The 20,368-nt window shown below is 49.1% G+C and overlaps 2 protein-coding genes across 11 annotated transcripts in view; both read left to right on the top strand.

Annotated features, from left to right (window-relative positions):
• Nucleotides 1–5,030, top strand: part of PLD1 (phospholipase D1) — a 71,660-nt gene extending 66,630 nt beyond the window's left edge. For all 5 annotated transcript variants that reach the window (XM_085069015.1, XM_085069016.1, XM_085069018.1 and 2 more), the window contains one exon: nt 154–5,030. In XM_085069015.1, coding sequence (XP_084925141.1) covers nt 154–378 — 225 coding nt within the window. In that variant the 3' untranslated portion in view covers nt 379–5,030. The remainder of the gene's footprint in view (nt 1–153) is intronic.
• Nucleotides 5,031–18,071: 13,041 nt separating this feature from the next.
• Nucleotides 18,072–20,368, top strand: part of TNIK (TRAF2 and NCK interacting kinase) — a 145,980-nt gene continuing 143,683 nt past the window's right edge. For 3 of the 6 annotated variants that reach the window (XM_085069040.1, XM_085069044.1, XM_085069038.1), the window contains exon 1: nt 18,073–18,377. In XM_085069040.1, the coding sequence (XP_084925166.1) occupies nt 18,321–18,377 (57 nt within the window). In that variant the 5' untranslated portion in view covers nt 18,073–18,320. Of the gene's footprint in view, nt 18,378–20,368 lie in introns of all 6 variants that reach the window. The other 3 variants (XM_085069041.1, XM_085069039.1, XM_085069042.1) reach the window with 2 other exon arrangements.

Raw genomic sequence — 20,368 nt, 5'->3', positions numbered from 1 at the left:
CACATACCTCTTCCCTCCCTGTTCTCCAGGCTGTTGATTAAGTCACTCCAATCCTGGGGAATTTGTCCTGCATGCTTTGGTCTTTCTCAGGAACTCTGCATTGCAGTGTTTCCCCTGCACTGACAGGTGACTTCTTCTTTCTGTTTTGATCAGGTGTTTCGATGCCTTCCCAGTGACCAGGTGAATAATTTAACCCAGCTGCGTGAATTCATCAACAAGCCCAAATTAGCAAATGATGATCCTGCGAAAGCAGCAGAGGAATTAAAAAAGATTCGTGGGTTTTTAGTACAATTCCCCTTTCGTTTTCTGGAGGAAGAGTACTTGCTTCCCTCCGTCGGAACAAAGGAGTCCATGGTACCCATGGAGGTTTGGACTTAAGAAGATGCAGACTGCTTTACCTTTTAAAAGTCTTGTTCTCAGGAGAGAAGTTAATGAAAAATACGGGATTTTGGAAAACGAAAGGAGACGAAAAATTTCTCCACCAAGCTAATGTGCCTTTCCTAAGGATTTTGGTGGAGGAACTTGAAGCAAATCAACACTAGCAGAGGAGAGGAGCAGAAAGACTTGCAAATAATGGCAGATGAGAAGTTTAACCTCTGGAGGAGTTACTTCTTCAGGCATGTTCTGAACATCTAAAGGACGCAGGCTGCTTCCTAGGACAGGAACTGACTGTCAATCGATGTTGTCACCACTGCCAGCTGTATCCTGTGGTTGCATTTGTACTGTGATCGTGCTGTGGCTGCCCAGGAGTCATGGGCTGTGTGTGCTGCTTCTCAGGCTTTGGGTATCTGCACCTTGGCTCGCTGGAGTTCCCCATCCCACCCCTCCCACGTGCCATGAGAGCATGTCGTGCAGCAAATGACACTGCTGTTTGCTGCTGCCTTGGGCTGTCCTGCAGCTTTCCAAGTGTAGATGTTTCACTTCTTCAAAGGGAAACAGACTAACAATCCTGTATCAGAATCAGCATTTTGGTCTTTTCATCCCTTTGGGGGAAAAAAATCCTCTTCCTATTGCAGCTGGAGCAATCAGCATCCCTCAGGCTTGGCAAAGGGCAGTCTCAGTGGAGTTGGAGGTGCTGGAGATTTGCTGGCCTTTGCAGACACACAGCACGTCTGTTGGATCCCACTGAGTGTGACAGCTTTCCCAAGGAGAAGATCAAGGCTCCAGCTTAAGCCTGAGGTCTCCAGAGCTGAAGGAAACCAAGGCACTGCATGTAATGGGACAGAAACTCAAAAGCCAGCATGAGCTGAACCAAGATGTGCGCTCAGGGCCTCTGCTTGTGTGTTTATCTTGGGGTTTATGGGTAGATTTTTGTTTCCATCCTTTTCCTCCTATTTAAAAGCAGGGAAAGGCCATTAAGCTGACACCATGTTCAAACCCAGCTGACGTGTGGATTTGTAGATGTGGAGGGTGCAAGGGGGAAGGGGAGCAGGTAACAAAGCCTTATGTCTGCTCTGCTGTGTTACTGACCCAGCCACAACCTTGAGCTCAGTCACGCAGGACTTACCTTAGCAAGCAGAGGTAAAACTCAGCATGCACATTCCTGTTTTCCATTGCTGTAAGACAGCTTCCAAAGCTCTTTTGCATCTCTCTGTGCAAAGAAGCAGCAGTTCAGTCCAGCATCCCTGGGAAGAACACTACTGTTCCTGGGTCAGGACCCTGTTTGATGGGCACCAGCCTGGTCTAATCTCCATGCTCCATCCTGCAATGAGCTGTGTCTCCCAATTTCATGTCCAGCTCCAACCTGAGGTGTTCCTGGCAGTCTGCAGTGCTGTGTCAAGTGCTGGGAGAACAGAGCATTAGAAAGCACCTAAGGAGAGCTGGATCTGGAGGAGTGGGAAGCTGAGCTCTTTTGCTGCCCTTGCATCCAGAGATCCCTGTGCCCAACACTCCTTAGTCAAAAGGCCCAGTGAACTGGCATTTATTTTAGTTCACAGGAAAATTTGTTTTTTCATTTTCTGGCTCTTCCAACATTTTTTTAACTTTAATTCTTGGAAAAGAATTCCACTGGTTGCCTAGCTATCCCCAAAACATAGCTGGCAACACATTTTAGCTGACTGCCTTCTGTGTTCAGACCTGTAAAGAGCTACCAGCTAATTCTGTACCTGCTGCATCACCCAAGTAGGGAACAAATCCCAGATGTTCTTCCAAATCTCTGCCCATTCCTACAGGTTCCACTGTTATACCCTTGTATTTTGTAGATGCAGCTGCCTTTTACACTCCTTTCTGGCTGGTGGATCTGTGGTCTGGTTCACCTTTGGGAAGTGCATGTGCAGCATTTTATGTGATTGAGTCCAAGGGGTTGATGCTTTTACCTGGCATGCTGTAAGCACATAAATATGTGAGATTGATTTTTTTTTTCTTTTTTCTCTTAAAAAAATTGACACAGGGTCACCCCCCACAGAGCCAAAACAATGTGTGCCCTGACCATTTGCAATCAAGAAATATCAAAGGTGTCCTGTTATTTCACATCAGCGCAGGTTCAGAGCTTTTCTCTCCTGTTGTTTTTAGCTGGTTTAGTTTGACTGAAGCTGCTGACTTTAAACAATTACAGCCTGCCAGAGAATCCTTGTCAGTCACAGAGATCCATGTTCAGAGTCAGACAGTGTTCAACCCCACCACCTATACACTGAACCTTGAAGTGCAACACTCCTGTCACCTTCTAAGTGCTCTTATTCTCCCCATCCTCATATTAGCAAAGGTTTTTATAACTGTTAAATTATCCTCACATTGTCTTTTTAAATGGTAGGTAGGGAATTGTTGGGGCTTCCTAACTCCAGGGGTGTGAACTTCCCCTCTGCCAGGCTGCTTTGGGGAAAAACCACCCAGGTTGTGCAACACTCAGCCCACTGTGTGATAGCTGCTGGTGCCCAGTGACACAGCAGAGCCATGGAGGGAGATGGCATTGACTCATTCTGTATGAAAAGGTGCTAATTAAGAAGGTATTTTGTTATTGAGGTAGCAGACAGGCCTGATGTTGGCTCTCTGTCTGGGAGGAGATTCCCCTCTGTGGGAGCAGAGGTGCTGTGCTGAACATCCCTGTGTTAAATTCCTGATAGCAGGAATTTAGGAACATTGAAATGCAAGCAGGGTGTGCACAGCAGCCTTGGCACAGTGAGGAAATCCCAGCATCTCCAGGGGCTTGTGGGGCCACGAAGTTCCCTGTGAAAGCAGCATTGTTCACCCCAAACAGACATTAGGGTTGGAGCCACTCCTGGTGAAGGCTCTGCTCATTCCCACCATGGGCTGTGCTGTTTGGAGCTGGCTCCTTGGGTCCTGTCAGCTACAGGTTTGTTTCTTATATTAAGAAGCCTGTGAGGTTGAACACCTTGAGAGAGTTGATTTCTGCACCTGAACAATCACTACTTCTTAGTCTGTCATACCAGCATGGGCTTCAATCTGGAGAAGGTCACCCACAGACACCCAGAGCTGGAACAGGTGATGTGGATTCAAGCACTAGCAACCCCAGAAACATCAACTGTTTCTTGTGGCATTTATTTGTTAGAACTATAGGAAATGAGAATTCCCAGGCTCAGACTTTATTTTGTAATTCACCCCAGGTAGAACACTTCCCTTTAATTTATTCCTTAACACGTGCCACTTTGAGAATTCATACTCCTTTCCTTAAATTTTAATAGTCTGGTATTTTAAAATATGTGTTTTTGTTGTATAGATGTTGGACTGGATAAATGTTTCACTGTAAAGTTAATGCATGATTTAAAAAATGAGGGATAAAATGTCATCATCTGCAAGAACTGTACTAAAAAAAATTTATAGGAGAACCACTCCAGTGCTCCATGGCAGAGGCGAAGTGCTCAGCTCAGTTTCTGGTCTCTTGGTCTCAGTTTGTCCCCTGACTTGGTGTGACCTTTGCTGCATTAAACCCCAAATGCTCCATTTTTCCTTTCTTTTGATCAAGTTTCACAACATAATTTTGCAATCCTGGTGCTGTCCCTGGGAGAACCTCAGTGCAGGTGTTGCCTGGCTGGGACTCTTCCATGAATAATTTACAATATCTTTATTCCTTCCAAGGGAGCATCCCTGTACAATCAAGTGCAGATGTGGTTTGCTGTTGTTATTTCAATGTCTTGTAGCAAGTGCAGTCAGGGGTTGTATGTGGGCACAGAGCTGAATTTCTGGAGATACTCCCACAGGTATGAGAGTACTGTAGGATAATGCCATTTCCCTCTCCTGCTGAATGTGGAGACTCAAATCTGTGCTGCTCTAAGCTGGCCCCTCTCACCAGCAGCAGAGACTCTCATAGGATAGTGCTGTGGAGGCCAAGGGGAACAAAACCAGTGGTCTCCAGACCAGGATGTGAGCAGAGTTTGGCACCTCTTGGGTGCCCCACAAGAACTGGTACAGCTTGTGGCACTCGTTCTATAAATGGTTTCAAACAAGCAATCCCTTCTGCGCTGCTGAGATCCTGCTGAATCCAGGAGCTTTGCAGAATCCTGCTTTAAACCCGGAGTGTAACTTCATGGCAGTGAATCAAGGCCAGCATGTGAATCTGTGTATCAAAGTGGAGCAGCCCCACTAACCATGTATCGACCACTGAATGCAATGAGCCTCTTGGGGTGCCACTTTTTTTTTTTCCTATTTTCCTTTCCCTGCCTGCTTTCTTGTTGTATTTTCCAGTGTTTGTGATTATTCTATTTTTAACCTTCCAGTGTCTTTTCATAAAATCTCCTCTGTGTAAATAATTCCAACTTTCCTTAGTCCTGACACTAGGGAAATAAGAAAGAGTGTCAAAAAGTCACAGTTTTGGGAATGTTGTTTTTTTTAAAATTGTCTCTAGCTAAACTAATCCACAAAAGGAGAGCTTCCACTTGGGGTGAGCGCAGGTCTCCATGCGTCCCTCCCTTCTGACAGTGCTGCTGTGACACTGAATATCCCTTCTGTGAAGGCTGCTGGAATTGAGTTTTGTATCCTTGTTCCTGCTAACGATCGCTTTCCTTTCCACTCTGTTTGTATCTGGTAAATGAATGTGTATTAATGGACTGAAAATACAGCCGATCATCATGTCAGAACATTTGGCTTTGGTGTCATTTCTTGTTTTGTGGGTTGCATCCTGCCTCGGGCTGAGTTCTGTCCTTGCTCTGCATCAGTAGTGCTGCCCCAGCAGCCAAGACGTGATGGGGAAAGGCCCAGAATTGCAATAAAAATGGCTAGACTGGAGTCATTTGGGTTTTCCTGGGAGAGAGAAATTGCTGGGGTGAAACAGCGTAGAAAGAAAATTGGACTTCTTAAACAGATTAAAAAGTCGTGGTTTAAAGGAGTTTTAATAATCCAAAAGCATTATAAAAGGCATAGACAAAAACGCTCTGTCTCCAAAATAGAATTAACTTGCCCCTGTCTCCCCTGTCTCTTTTAACTTCCAGTAAAGGAAATTCAGCAGAAAGAGAAGGAGCAGCTGCCTGTTGTCCTCCAGGGGCAGAAGAGATTAATAAAGCATCAGTGGCATTTCCAAGCTCTCTTGCAAACTGAAAACATATTAACTTCTCCGTTTCTTAGGTTTCATCTCCTTCCTTAGATGCCAGAGGGCTCTCCGCATCTTCAGAACTTCCAAACCCAATCTGTGTCCTCGACAGACACAATAAACCAAGACAAGAGAGCCGCAGGGGAGGCAGGGGGTTGGCAAGAGGCATCAGGCAGCTGCTGAGTGACACCATCAGCTCCTGCTGCCACTCCAGCATCTCCCTGCTGGCTGTGTGCCTCCTGCACCCCACTTGTGGGCTCTTGAAGAGGAGACAGCAGCAAGTGTGGGTGGTGTGGGACCTGACAGGCACTGCTGGGTGCATGGTGCTGAGCCCAGAGGTGCTGGATGGGTGGCAGCAGGGTGGCTGTGGGGTCACTCAGGGCAGCCACAGCCGAGGCTGGTGGTGTCTTGCCAGCATTGCTTGGTTTCCGTGTGAGCAGCAGGAGAGCTGTGGGATCACAGTTGAGACTATCTTGGTGTGAAATTAATGTGAAACTGGAAGTGGTCCTGAACCTGGGGAGCTCAGGTATCAATTTGTAGGAAGGATCCTTTCCTGTTTTCACACAGTTGTCCTGGTTTTGGTGGAGATAGAGTTCATTTTTCCTTAGTACCTGGTGCAGTGTTCTGTTTTGGATTCAACTAGGGGCCCAACTCGAGGGCACTGTTGCTGCTTTTGCTGTTTTCCCTCTCCTAGAGTGCTCTTACAGGATATGACTTCGTTCATGTCCATCCCTAAAAACAGAAGTGAATGCCAGCTTAGGGGCTATGGCTGGCCCTGGCTGTGTGGGGAGGCAGGAACGTGATGGCAAAACTCCCCCTGACCAGAATGTTCCTGTTTGCTCGCCGAAGGACTTGCAAAGCCTCAATTTGATGGCTCCTCGCTGAGCAGGAACACAGCCCACGCCTACCCTGAACACAAAGTGCCCTTGCCAGTGTATTTAACAGCCTGTTCTTTCCAGGATGGTTTTCTCCAGCCATGTTTTGTGCCGAGGCTGTTCCGGCCTCCTCCCACAAGGCTTCTCCATCATGGATGTGTCTGCAGGAATGCCGTACCAGAGGCAGGAGGAATCCTCTCCTCCACCCCAGCACCCAGCACATCTGCTTTCTGGCCCTTTGTTGGCATTAATGCACTGAGCTCTCAATAACGCATCAACTTTAATGAGTGCCAGCCCTTTGCATGCATGAAATCACTAATATGCTGCAGTTATTTTTGTGCTGAGGAGGAAAACAGGGAGGAAGGAAAGAAAGAGAAGGTTTTGTGAGTCAGGTCTAAGGGTACATGAAGAAACAGGTTTCTTCTCACTGCTAAAAATCAATTTATTGTAGTTTCTCTGCAATTGTGCCGGCTCTTCACATTTTCAAGTACAGCTCTGAAGCGCTGATGCAGTGGAGCGAAGGTTTGAAGAGCTTGAATCACAACAGCACTGTGAGTGAAATGCTCAATTTTTTTCTTATTGGAAAAATTAAAAGTGACAGCTTCAAAATTGGTTCCACTGCCTTGATTGATTAGACAGAATATTTAGCTCAAAATGATTATGGCAAGATTTTCTACAGAGCCTCATGGCTGGGGTGGAAATTAATTTGGAGAAGAGGGGAGGGGGAGTTGTTTAAAAAGACATTATTCTGCAAAGGAAACTGTTTATCCCTAGAATCAGTGATGAGTAATCTCTCCATATTCAGCTTGATCTCAAAAATTAAATATTCCATGAGTTCCCATTTGAGGACAAAGGAAAGGGGGACAGGGAGATAGTGTTAATGAGGTGCTGCCTGTGTGCTGCTCAGGAGCTCTGCAGTGCCCAGCAGGTAGTCTGTCCATAGGGAATATCCTGACTGGGAAACCTGCCCTGGGCCAAGGGTTGGGTGTTTAGTTGGAGTCCTGCTGGGGCAGATGAGCTGGAGGTCACCCACTGGGAAGCTGAGGGACACTGGAGGTGGTGTGGGCACAAGGGAAGTTCAGGGAAGAGCTGGACCCACCTCTCCAGCTAGAGAATCCACCAGGGCTGAGCACAGCTTAGCAGACACATCACAAGGATGCTCCAGTGTTTCCAAATGGACAGCTGCTCTGGGCAACCCATGCTAGGGCCTCACTCCCCTCACAGGGAAAACTTTTCCCCTAATATCCAGTCTAAACCAACTCTTAGAAGCAATTCCCCCTTGTCCTGTCACTCCAGGCCCTTCTAAAAAGTCTTACTCTATCTTTCTTGCAGCCTCCCTTCAGGTACTGAAAGGCCAAAATTAGGTCACGCTGAAGCCTTCTCCTCTTCAGGCTGAACAATCCCAATTTTCCCTGGGTGCTGCTTCCCGATTTGCTAGAGCTCCTGATCCACCTCACTCTCTCTATTGCAGCCTTTGCCTGCAGCACTGCTCGTCTCCACCCCCTCCAGCACCTCCATCTCCATCCAGCACCTCCAGCATCCCCTCATCCCAGGAGGGACCACCCGGCAGCCTGGTGCTGCTCGGCAGAGACGCGCAGGGCTCAGCAGCGCTGCATCCCGGAGATGAGCTGGTGCAGAGACAGCAAGCATTGCTGCAGAGATGCTTTTCCGTGGATGCAAACCCTCCCTGGAGCCGAGGGCTGGGTGGCCGCGTTCCTCTAGAGGGTGCTGCGGGCTCAGCCTGCGCTCCCCCGGGGAGGGGTGCCCGCTTTGCTTTGCGGGGAGCCTGCCAGCCCTCACCCCGCTCTGCCGGGTCCCTGCAGGTCCCCAGGGCCACAGCCGTGCTGCGGGACGAGGCTGCAGCTACAGCACATAACCCCGCCGGGCTCCCTCCGCCGCCAGCCTGGTCCTGCCTCTCTCCAAGCGATGTCACCCACGTCTGGCCTTGCTGCTGGGGCTCGCAGGTCAGCATCTCCCCCCTCCCCTGAGCACGGTCACGCTGAGACATTTTTAAATGAAATACCACGTGTACCGTGACTGTTTGGGCTTAAATACATTCCCTGCCGAACGTGTCCTTCCCAGAAGGCTGCGTTCGCTCTCCGGTGACTCCCCGCAATATGTATCTCCACTTTGTTTCCTTGCAGACCATATCTGTACGACATCGATTGTACTGGCTAGGAATGCTTACAAACCTATTTCCTGCTGCAGGATGATCACATTATACACAATTACACACTCTAGGAATTTCTCCTGAGATCCAGCTGGGTACAGGCTGGAGTGGCAGAGGAGCCGGAGCGTGCGCGGAATAATGAATCATTCATTGAAGCTGACTTCAAGCTCTTGGGTTTGTATGAGCATGTGGTGAGCTGCACTAGCTGCTTATTGCCCTAAAAAAAAACCTGAATCACCTAAATCATTCCAAATTTGGTTTCCACTGTGTGTATGCTTTCTGTCTATGTCTTGCCACTTCATTATTATTATTTTTATCATACCAGAAAGGTTTATACAGAATTTATTCAAAATGCCTCAGCAGGAGAATTCTCCATGACTCGAGAGACGCTGTTCCAAACAGAGACTTCCTCAGCAGGAGCAAAATCTATGTCCACAAGGTTCCTACCCTCAGAACAGACCCAGACCAAGAATGCTTGTCCTGTGTTACTGGTGGTGATGGAAACAGCAGCAGCAGCACTGTGATGCATTTGCACTGCAGCACCATGGGGCATCTTCCCACGATCCTGTGATAATGAGGGACCCTAAACCTCAGACTTCCCTGGCCTGGAAATCTCACAGCCTTATTTGGGACAGAGCTGACTGGAAACAGGGAGACACCATTTGCCCTCAAGAAAGGCAGGGATGTTACATATGGAGTTTTTCTATAAACAAGAAAAGCTGAGGCTTTCCTTCGATCCACTGCTGGCTCTGTCTAGCAAAATCATGTGCTGTAGGGACACAGAGATGCTGTATGGCCATGATGAAGCCCCCAGTGAGGAGCACGAAGCCCACCAAGCTGTGCTGGCTGTCCCTGAGGGCAGGGCACCAGCATTGCCACAGCAGCATCCAAAACCCCGACCCTCCACCTTCCTTTTCCTCTTCCTGGCCAAGCTGCTCCAGGAGCAGCTCTCCTGCCTGCACTGCTTCCTCTGGCCTGGTGAGACACCCCCCTGCACAGCACCACTTCCCTGGTATCCAGCTATGCTTTATCCACTGTTCCATCGTTATCTGCCAGCTCAAAAGGCTGGAGCATGTTTGTTAGCTAAAGATTTCCTTTTAGGGAGCTGGCGGCAGATTATCCTGGCTGTTTCTAGTGATGTGTAATCTAAGCTGTCACCCACATTTCCAATATTTTACTTCTGGCAAGGCTACAGCAGGGCTGGAGTGGAGCTAAGGGGTTGGAAAGCCCTCCTCATGCTGGATGGATGGTCTCTTTGACCTGGGACCTCACCAATCACATCATCTCCACCCTCAGATTACCTGAATTTACCTTTCATTTCTTTAGCCCTCTCAGGGCTCATACTCAATTGCTTTCCTAAGGCTATGACTTCCAGTTGTTTGTTTATTTAAAAATAAGGGCTAAAAGTCATATATGGATATGTGATTCCAAGACCTGCAAAAATGCTGAATGCTGTGAGAGTTGGGACAAAAATCAAGTAATATGCCTCCACAGAAACACTTCAGACATGCCAATTGGAAGACCCATCCTTTCCAAGCGAGCTCATGCACTCCCCTTTTGTACATTGTACCTCTTGTTTATATCAACCTCTCCAAAGAGAATTTAGCAGAGGATTTACTGGCACACAGAATTTTTTCTAGTTTTCCGATGTGGCACACCCACCCACCTGGGTGTGTTTAGCAGGCTCCCAGCATCTTGTGATAAACTGAAGGGACATTTCCCTTTAGTGCCACGTGAGATAATGTCACTTTGACCCCATATGTTTCTTTCTTTCTGAGTAAATGGCTGCTGCATCAGTGGTTTTGCTGTGTTTAATCTGAACTCAGTATAAAGCTGATGTGCTAGTTATGTTCTCACATTCCTTCATCTACAAAGCCAGGACCTGAAACAAAACACAGGCAATTCTGTAAGGGCAAACACAACTGTTTTGCATGCCTGGAAGAAATTGTTGTCTTACAGTTGTCTTACAGGTTTTTTCCTGATTTTAATGGGTAATCTCAGGCCAGCTGCATCTCAGCTCTAACACTAGATCAAGTTAGACTGAAAAGAAATGAAAAACGAGGCTGAAAGAGGGTCTGCATGTTTCAGTAGCTCAAGTCCTATTTTTCACAAGCAACCTGAGCTTTTAGCAGCCTAATTGCCATTTACTAGCAGCTGGACTAGCCCTTAATGCTTAGTTTTGCAGAGGAAAAGGCTAATTCTCTTTCAGCGAACAGCATGTGTTAGCTACGGCAAATGCAAAACTCAGACTTTGCTGTGCATGTCATCTGGTGCTTCTGAGAGCTCACAAAGGGCTAAACCCACCACCTGCCTGTGTGGAGGAAGTGGATTTTCTGTCAGGATATGGCTAACTTGCTTCTTAAGACGTTGTGTAAAGCACTGAAAGCACTGAAGTTGCCTTCTTTAGCAACTAAATAATTCAGTGAAAATTTGCAGAGAGGTCGCTTGTGGTGCTGTCAGCACCACCCCTGTGTGCATTTTGGTGAGATGGTGTGGTACAGAATGGCTTTGTCCCCTCTGTCCAAGCATGTGGTGGAAGGGGACCAACAGGACACGACTCACCACAATCAGCTTTGGACAAGCAGGACTTGAGAGTGGGCTGAAGTACTGACTCATTTTTAGAGCCCCCTTGATGGGCACCAGGGAGGAGGATTCTTACTGTCAGGACAGGTTGGAGCTCTTCCAGTATCCAAGGGCACTAAACCATCTCCTGCCTTTGCCACTGCCCCAAGGCTTTCAGCTGACTCCTCGGCAGAGGCTGGGTTAGAGAAGCACCAGTAAAAAGCACTAGTAACAGAGCACTGCATGGACAAACACTGTGTTTGGTATTTGTAGGTGTCTGAGTTCTCCAGAGCCCTGTGCTGGGCATGGCTGGAGCACCACTCTGACAGCATCAGGCAGCAGCAGTGGACAAAGAATTCAGTCTGCAATTGTTGTCATCTGTGGTGTGTCTCTTCCCAGTCATCTCCATGTGCTTTTGAGTCTCGTAACTTTTGGGGGTGTCAAAGCTCTTGGCAAGCTCTGTGCAGGCTGCAGTGCTGCCTGTGCTAGGAGCCACAAACTGAGAAACACAAATTTCTGAATTAATTCAACATATAATGACACTTTTAAAAGTCTCTCTAATACTCTGGCTGCTTTGAGCCTGTAGGGGACAGAATTTCAAAGGAAATTTTCCAGCTTATCCCTCCTACTCAGCACTGGTGCACGGGGGAACTGGGTCTCGGTCATGTCTTTGTCATTTGGGGTTGATGTAATTTTCTTACCGAGGTTCTTCCTCCCGAGTGTCCTGTCTAGTCCTCAGCTGATGGTTCCCTTGTAGTAACCTACTCATGAGAGCCCAGACTGCAGGCTCAGATGTGGGCAGGGTTTCCCTCTGCTCTGAGGATCAGCCCACTCCTTTCTGCTTTCTTAACTGAAGATGGAGTCACTCCACTGAACATGCAGAACGCCTTCAACAGATATTTTCAAAACCACACAGTTTCCTGCCTGGTGTTTTGGTAGTTATTCAGAAATCACGTGTTAACACTCAAATCATCAGCTTGTTTAAATGTACCCGTTCTCTTTTAATCTATATATCCTCACACTGAACCAAGCGTGATCATGCTTTTCCCATCCTGGATGTTCCTTCATTCCCAGGTTTCTACTGACCAGTGGGGTACTGCACAGCTAGGACTCTTGTCTCTTCCTCATGGGTTTGCTTCCCATGGGTAAAGATGTATAAATCAGTCTATGTAAACTCTGCAGGACCTCCTGGGCCTGAAGCCAGCCTCCATCCACGTCCCTGCTGCAGAAGGCCTTCCATATATAAACTCAGATTCAAGTGCCTCCTCTCTGAGATGGTGAAGTGATATTTTTGGGTGCTCTGGTAATGATTTTCTCTTTCAGCAAGTCAGAAAGCCCATGCTTTGATATTCTCCATCCGTTTCCTAAGCGTACAGCACGTCTTACCTTTGGGTAAGCTTTAATATTTGGGTGAGCTTTTTTAAGCTTTTCTTTGTTATGACAGGACCTAGAACATCCCCCTCCTTCTTCTTTTTTTTTTTTCAACCATTTTCATCTTATTCCAGGAGGAGTGCTTTCATAGACTGCCACATCTCCATGAAGGCATGAGGAAGTAAACACCTCTGAGCGAAGCCTCCCCAGAAAGGCAACAGCAGTTGGCTCAAACCCTGTCTTCCTACTCAAACCCTCACACTTTAAGCACTACTTAGACGATTACTTTGAGTTGCTTTAAGTACCTCCAGTTGTTTTCTGACTTGCTTCTGCTTTGGGCATTGATGATGAGTGGGAAGCCTGATATATCAGACTTGTAAAGTCTGTTCTGTAGTTTAACCTTTCTTTTATTTTTCATTCTTTTCTTCTTTTTTTTTTTTTTTTTGTATGTGTGTGTGTACAGAAGACTTATGCCTTTTGAAGGGAAAAAGGCAAATATTCATATTTCCAACAAGGCAGAAGCATCATGCCTTTGTGGCCATACCTTCTTTGCAGAATAACACATCTCACAAGCCATGGTAAAGACAGCAATCATCAAAAATAAAGGGAAATCTGGAAAAATACATATGCCAAGGGCCTGGATTGCCTTCAGTCTCACAGGTCTTGGAGCACCCTGTATGCTTGGCTGCAACCAAAGCCCTGTGGGACCTTCATTGTCAGCACCTTTGCCAACTGCAGTTCCAGTTTTGTAACCCCTTTCCCGAGGAGAGATGTCGAACCCTACCCACACCTCAGGATAGATTATAATTTTTTAAAAAAACCTCACTGTTCCTGAAATGTGTCTTAATTAACTCTCAGCAATTTGCATTTGACAAAAGATAGAAGCCAGTTTCTCTTGTTCTACTGATCTGTGCTTCATGCCAGATGGGGGTGGCTTCAGGTCAGGTGTTTCCCAGACCTGCGGCTGTCTTTGGGATGAAAGGCAACCCAGGAGAGAAAAGGGAAAGAGAAAATATAAATACTGGTTGGCTTAGGGTAGCTCAGCTCCAGACTGATCCGCATAAAAACGTATTGGGATGATAAATAATTTTGATAAAAGGCACTTGACAAACGGAGCAGCTGTTCCACCCCGTGGATGGGGCTGTAAATCCGGTATTTATGGGCAGGGGCTCCCAGAGGACTCCCCTGCTGTGGCAGGTGGGTTCTGGGGAACATCCCTATTCTGGCAGCTCATGCATTCTGGATCTTACACGTACTAGTATTATCCCTGAGATCTTAACAAAGAAAGAAGAAATTAGCATTCTTCAGTGGGACTATGGGGACGTGGTTTGCTGGGGGCAAGGCCATGTTGGGTTTTCTGCAAGCAGTGCAAAAATGGGGTTTTGATTGGTTTCTAACCAGTCACAATTGGCACAGTTTAAATGACTATAAAAGACCTGACACCCTCCTGAAGAGCAGGGTTGCCCTTTAATGTTTTTTTTTTTCTTTGTAGAGGAGGCACAAAGGAAAAAGGTTAATTGACAAAACCTAGTCCTGCATCACCAGTGTGGAGTGTTCCCAAACAGCGACATGTAAATGTATTGCCAAAAGGATAGGTTAGACCCCTGGTGCTGTAGCGAGGCTGAGGGGAGACCATCAGCATCTGCTGTATCTGCTGGGGAGGCACACACTGTTACACACAGCTCTGCTTTATCTGAAACTTGCAACTTATTTAAATTTAAATCTACCCTGGAGAAGCCTCCTTTAGCTCAGGCTAGGCAGAGAGCAAGTTGGAGCTACATAAAGCTGGGGGTACCTTCTGGTGGCTTCTGGCTGCTGTCTCCTTGGTGGCTTTGGCCCATGGTGACAGCCCTCAAGAGGAGACAAATGCCAGGGCATTTGTAGAAGATGCATAAAGAAAATCCTGTGCTGGTCCTCAGTGTAAAATATTTGGGGAAGAACAGCAGCTTGGAGGGGTGCTGAGGGTGAGTTAACCTTGTGGAACTGAACCATTCACTGTCTCTTTCCCTGTGGTGCCCCAGGAATTTGCTGTTTGAGTGCCCCACGCTGTTCCCTGGTATGAATCTGTAGAGGAAGGGTTTTCCAAAGAGCCCTTGCTGATTTTCCATTTATTCCACCATCACAGTGATTACAGAGGTTTGTACTTACACAATGCTTAAGTAAGGGAGTGATGAACTATTTACAGGGGATTTTTCTTTTGTATACAGCTATAGGAAAAAACCTGGCAGCAGAGTTCACACACGTAGTCCTGCTCTGCTCCAAGGATGCAATGGAAAAACACTTCTCTCCCTGGAGAGAAACCCACATCAGCAGGAGGACGAGCAATCAGTAAGTGATAATGAATCAGTTAAAGTGCATTTGAGATCAATAGATGCAGGTTAGGACACATGTAGCCAGTCATTTCTGAGTCTCTTTTAACACAGCTGCATGTTAGCCTAAACCCCAATTATTATGCATTTTACAGAGTACAAATTTTTCAGCATTCTCTGTTCAGTTTTGGCAGAGTCCTTTAAGTACTGCCTTACATGGGCTAAACCAATTGGGGTAAACCAGTCTGGACTTAGGACACCAGAAAAACTGAGGCCAAATGGACACTGAATTATTGTGGAATAAATCACATGATGGGGCCCAAACATGCTTCCTTGTTTGCTTCATTCCTTTTCTTGATCATCTTTTGGAGAATGATCTAAAGCCCAAAGTACCTGAAGCTGTTGCTAATTGGGCAAGGGCTTATGTGTCACATAGATTTACTCATTCTACATACACCCCCTCACAAGATAATGAACAGTGATGGCACTCTTAGATAATTAAATTTAGTTTTATGCAGAGGTCAAATGACCTGGATAGTTTATATGGGGGCTGATGCCCTTCAATGAGTAAATCAAAAATAGTGATCTCAGGGTCACTGACATTGGTCCCCCACTGCTGCCAGCAGAGCTTTGGGTCATTAAGGTGCTCATTTCTCACCAAGGCGGATAGGAAATATGGCATTTTCATATTTCCCACTTTCCAAATGGAGATGACATGGGAAAAACAATGACCTGTCAGGGAATGATCCCAGTGTCTGTGGCAGTAGAAATGGAGCTAATGAGGGATGCGGGGGACTGAGCTGGGAGGACTGTGTGTTTCTTCCACAGTTCTTGCTTAATGAAGGGTGGGATGTGGTAACAAAATTCCTTCGCTTGGCTCAGAGGTGCCCTGCCCGTGTTGCAACCTCACCTGTAGCTGTGCCAGTGCTGGCTGGAGCTGGTGTGACACAGCAGTGTCCAGCTGCCATGCCCAGGGGGGACCTGCCAGGTGGAAACTCAATTTCGTGCTGAAATGACTCACAGCAAAATATTTTGAGCCAGTTCGACTGAGTACTTTGTTTTGAGTCATGGTGACTGTAACTGCAAGGTTTTGTTTAGATGCTCCTGGCAGAAAAAACAGTGTACAGAGAGAGACAGATATACTGATAAATAAATAACTAAAAGAGTAACATGTTGGATACCTAATTTTTTAATGGAAAAAGCTTCCTGCAAAAATGACTGCCCAGTTCAAGGTTTTCTTGCAGCCTGGCTGGGCATCAGTACAGCCCACATAGCAGCCCTGGCATCTCTGGAGGTCATCGGGTGCACATCTCCCCTCCAAGGCTCCTATTCTGCCCCAAGCAGCCTGGAAACAGCAGCCCTCCCCGGGATTTTCCTGGCTCTTCTCTCCATCACTTCATGCATTTCTTATGTCGGTGGTAACAGGAGGGTCCTCTACATTTTTCCCATCTCGATAGGCAGTGGATAGACCATAATTAAATCACAGCTTAGCTCGGGACTTGGCACTCGTGCTGAGGATCAGGGCAATCTGTCTATTTGCAGGATTAGACATACATATATATATATATGCATATATTAATCCTTATGTTTTTCACAAATAATCCTGTGTGTTCTTGGATGGAAAGCACATTAGAGCAAGCCAGCGTCCTCGCTCATCCTGTTTGTTCCTCCCTTCTCTCCCTGAGAACAATGTCAGCAGGAGGAAGTCTCGCATTGGTTTGTTACCAGTTTCCAGGCAGTTTTTCTTCCAGCTCCCCAAATACAAGCGCAACATTGCAATCCCTGGGCTGGAACAGACACAGACAACATCTGGTCTAGAAAAACACCACTAAAGATTTGGGAGTTTGTTGAGTTTAGCATTTTGATCAAATTTACCTCTTTATATGTGAGTGAGGGCTAATGACTGCGCACGATATCAAGGAGTGATGATTTGTAGCTCGGGAAAAGGGGTTAAATCCAGGCAGGCTGCCGTCACTGCGGGTGATGTGCAGCCCTGTGCGACTTCCGCTACCTGCCACTTGGGCAGTTCATTACCAAAAAAATCACATTCTGCTGCGCCCTCGCAGCCCTGCAAGCTGAAACACCAGCGCTGCTGTCCCCAGCCCTGCTGCAATCAGGACTAGTAAGTGGTAAGCTAGGGATGCAGCCCCCCAGTGCAGGTTGCCCAGAGAACCGAGGGCAGAGGCACTGGCAGCACCAACCCTGTTGTTTCTGGAGAGGTTTCAGCAGCTCCTTCTGGCCTTTGGTCCATCTGTGTCCCGCAGTCCTGCCTGGTGAGGCTGCACCACCAGCACCAGCAGCAGCACGCAGCCTCCCCACAACTGCATGACTGTTTGTAATACCATTTATTATTGCTTTTTGGAGCACATCTCCAATAAGAAAGTGTAAGAAAATCCCATCCGCCTGCCAGTTGACTCATGTGTAGGGTTTCCGCTTCCCAGATCTGCATATTGTAAGCTCCTGACACAAGTTGATGTTGTAAGTACAGCTTCCATACGGTTCTCTCAAAGGCAACAGATTTTTTATACATATATATTTATATATGGCACCTGGTTTGGCAGGAACCACATCCGAAAAAGAGAAATAAGGAAAACTAAAAGCTGACTCTACCTAGCTATTGCTAGGAAGGGGGTTTGGCCAATTCCAAACACAGCATCAATCTCTTATTCCCACTCAGGATCAGCATGGGAGCTGGTAGGGCTGGGATGGCTCTCGAGTGCCGAGCAAACAGGTCGACAACAGGTCAGCAAATCCAGGTGTAACATCTGGATCCAGCTGCAGAAGGGCCAACTCCCACCGAGCATCCCGAGCAGCACAAAGCAGGCGGATGGCTGCTGCTCCGGCCTCGGCTCTTCCCACACCCCTGCCTGGCACAATGTGGGTTCAGCACCTGGAACTGGGCAGCTTTCCCCACGAGACCTGACAGGCACCGCTGTGGGGCTGCTGGGCTGGGGGAACCCGGGCGGCCTGGATCCCCGTGCCTTTCTGCCCACGGCCGGCCCGGACCCGCCGACCTTCCCGCCCGCTCTCCGTCGGGGGGATCCGCGTGCCGAACAAGCGCGGTTGTGGGGCACTGGGCGTGCACCTCCGAGGGTGCCCATGGGCTGTCCCTGCGGGGGTCCCGCTGCCACCACAGGCCGCGCCCGGTCCCCGTCCCTGTCCCCGTCCCCTGGCCGGCCACCGCGGCGGTCCGGCGCAGCCCCCGCCCGCCCCTGAGGGGGCTCTGCCCGCCCCCGCGCGGCGCCGCCCCCTGGCGGCGGGTCGGGCGCCGCCCCCGCGGTGACAGACAGGGGCGGCGCGGGGCCGTGCGGGCGCGGTGCGGGGCGGGCGCGGCGATGCGCCGCCGCCGCCGCCATCCCGGCGCAGCCCGCGGCGAGCCCTGCCTGCCTGGCCGCCCCTAGCCAGCCGCGCTGCGGGCGGAAGGGCAGGGGCGGCGGCGGCGGCTTCTCCTTCCCGGCGCCCCGCATGAGGAGAAGCGTTAAATAGCGCCAGCGCCGCGGCGGCCGCCACTGCCCGCTCGGTGGCGGCGGGGCCGCCTGGCCGGCGGCGGAAACATGGCGAGCGACTCCCCGGCGCGGAGCCTGGACGAGATCGACCTCTCGGCGCTGCGGGTGAGGCGCAGGGCCGGGGCTCGCGGGGAGGGATGCGGGAGCGGCGCTTCCCCATCCATCCACCCATCTATCTATCCATCCATCCACCCATCCATCCATGCATGCATGCATGCATCCATCCATCCCCCGCTGCCGGGGACACGGGGCTGGGGGGCCGCGGGGCTCGGGGTGTGTGTGTGTGTGTGTGTGTGATGTGCGCCTGCACGTATGTAAATGCGGGCAGATAACCGTGTGCGCGTGCATGTGCATGCCCGCCGCCGCGTGTGCGCGCGCGCGTGTGTGTGCGCATCCACACGTGTGTGCATCCGCACATGTGTGTGCGCGTATCTGCGCGTGTGTGCATCCGCACATGTATGTGTGTGTGTGTGTGTGTGTGTGTGTTCCCACGGCCGTGTCCCCGCAGGTGTGTGCGTGTCCGGCGGAGCGCACCCGCGGTGCGAGCGGCCGGGCGGGTCCCCGCGGTGGGGAGCGGGGAGCGGGGCCGGTGCCTCCCGGTGCCCCCCGGTGCCCCCCGGTGCCCCCCGGTGTCCTCCGGAGCCCCGATCCCGCCCCGGGCAGCAGGGTGGGCAGGCGGGGATGGCGGCGTAGCCTTGGCCGGGGTGCGGGGCTGCGCCCCAGCCCCGCTTTCCCCGCAGCCTCTCTCCATCCCTCTCCCTGCGCGCTGCCTTCTCCTCGCCCCCCTGGAAAATGAAGCCCAGCATGTACCCTTGAAATGTCAGGCTCGTCAGACGTGTCAGCCTCGGCGTGGGCTGTGGCCTGATGTCCCCCCTGGTCCATTTTTCCTGTAACTTTCTTCCTTTCCCCCCTTTCTCCATCTTTCTGGCCGTAAGAACAGCTCGTTGGGAGCGAGCATGGGGAGTCATTGAAAGAAACAGCATTTATGCGGGAGGCAGCAGCCAGGCTGCTCCTTGCAACCTGCTGGCATAGACAAATAAATAAAATTAGGCAGAATCTGCTGAAGACTTGAACAAGTGTATTTTTAGAAATATTATTTGCTTCAGTGCAAGAAAAAAAAAAAAAGAGAGAAGTCTATCTTTATTCACTTGCCCTACTTTCTTCCTGGTGAGTTTCGGGTTGATTAATAGTGTAAATGATTGCTCAGCAATACACAGGGTAGATGAGATTGGAGTGGGGGAACCATCCACCTTAAAAACAGACCTGGTGCTGGTTTCCCCTCCTAGGTGGAAGGTGTCTTGGGAGAAAGGTTGCTGAAGCTGGTGGAGTTAATCCAGGAGAACGGTATCATTTGGAGGGGGAGGGGGCCCTCTCCTTCTTCCCTGCCCTCTGAAAATCGTCTTTTTCTTTAAATTATTTTTAAAATATCTGTGTTGGGAAGTGTATTTGAGCTCGGTCACCCTTTCTTTTTAAAACTGTATCCACACGTGCTTGTTTTTTTTTCCTGTTTGTGGCTTTTTAATAGCAATGCACACCAGATACAGTCAGGGTTTTGTTTTCGCTTTAGGAGGAAATGTATATTCCCTCCCTCCCTCCCCCTGAGACCGAGCGGCAGCGCCTGGTCGGTGAGCAGAGCAGTGCTGGCATTTCAGGGTAACCGGAGACAAGGGGACCTGAAACCCCGACCGAGAGCAGGGTGGGACAGCAAAACCCTGCTCCCCTGCCCCTTGGTGGCCACTCTGCCAGCCCGGGGCTGCTGCCACTCAGAGCCCTGTCCCCTCTCAGGGGCAGAGACCTGCTATGGCACTTTCCCATAAATGATGAGAGATGTGGTGGTTTGCAAGCGAGACAAGAATAGGAGCTTAATTTGCCGAGGAATAGATCTTCTTCTAAACTAAGCTCCTCTAGCACTTAGAATAATTGTTAGAGGTCGTAAATTCAGCAGATAGGTCACGAAGCGTGAATCATTCCGTGGGGTCTGAATCAGAAATCGATAGTAAATTTGCTGCCTGAGCACAAAACATGGCAGGGAGGAGTAATTCCCCAAGCCTTGCAAAATTTTTATATATTAGGAGAGAGGTGTCACATTGCTGTGG

Source organism: Lichenostomus cassidix, chromosome 9 (genome assembly GCF_008360975.1).
Source record: "Lichenostomus cassidix isolate B80296 chromosome 9, HeHo_3.0, whole genome shotgun sequence".
Classification (NCBI taxonomy): Eukaryota; Metazoa; Chordata; class Aves; order Passeriformes; family Meliphagidae; genus Lichenostomus; species Lichenostomus cassidix.
This window is presented reverse-complemented; position numbering and strand designations above follow the sequence as displayed.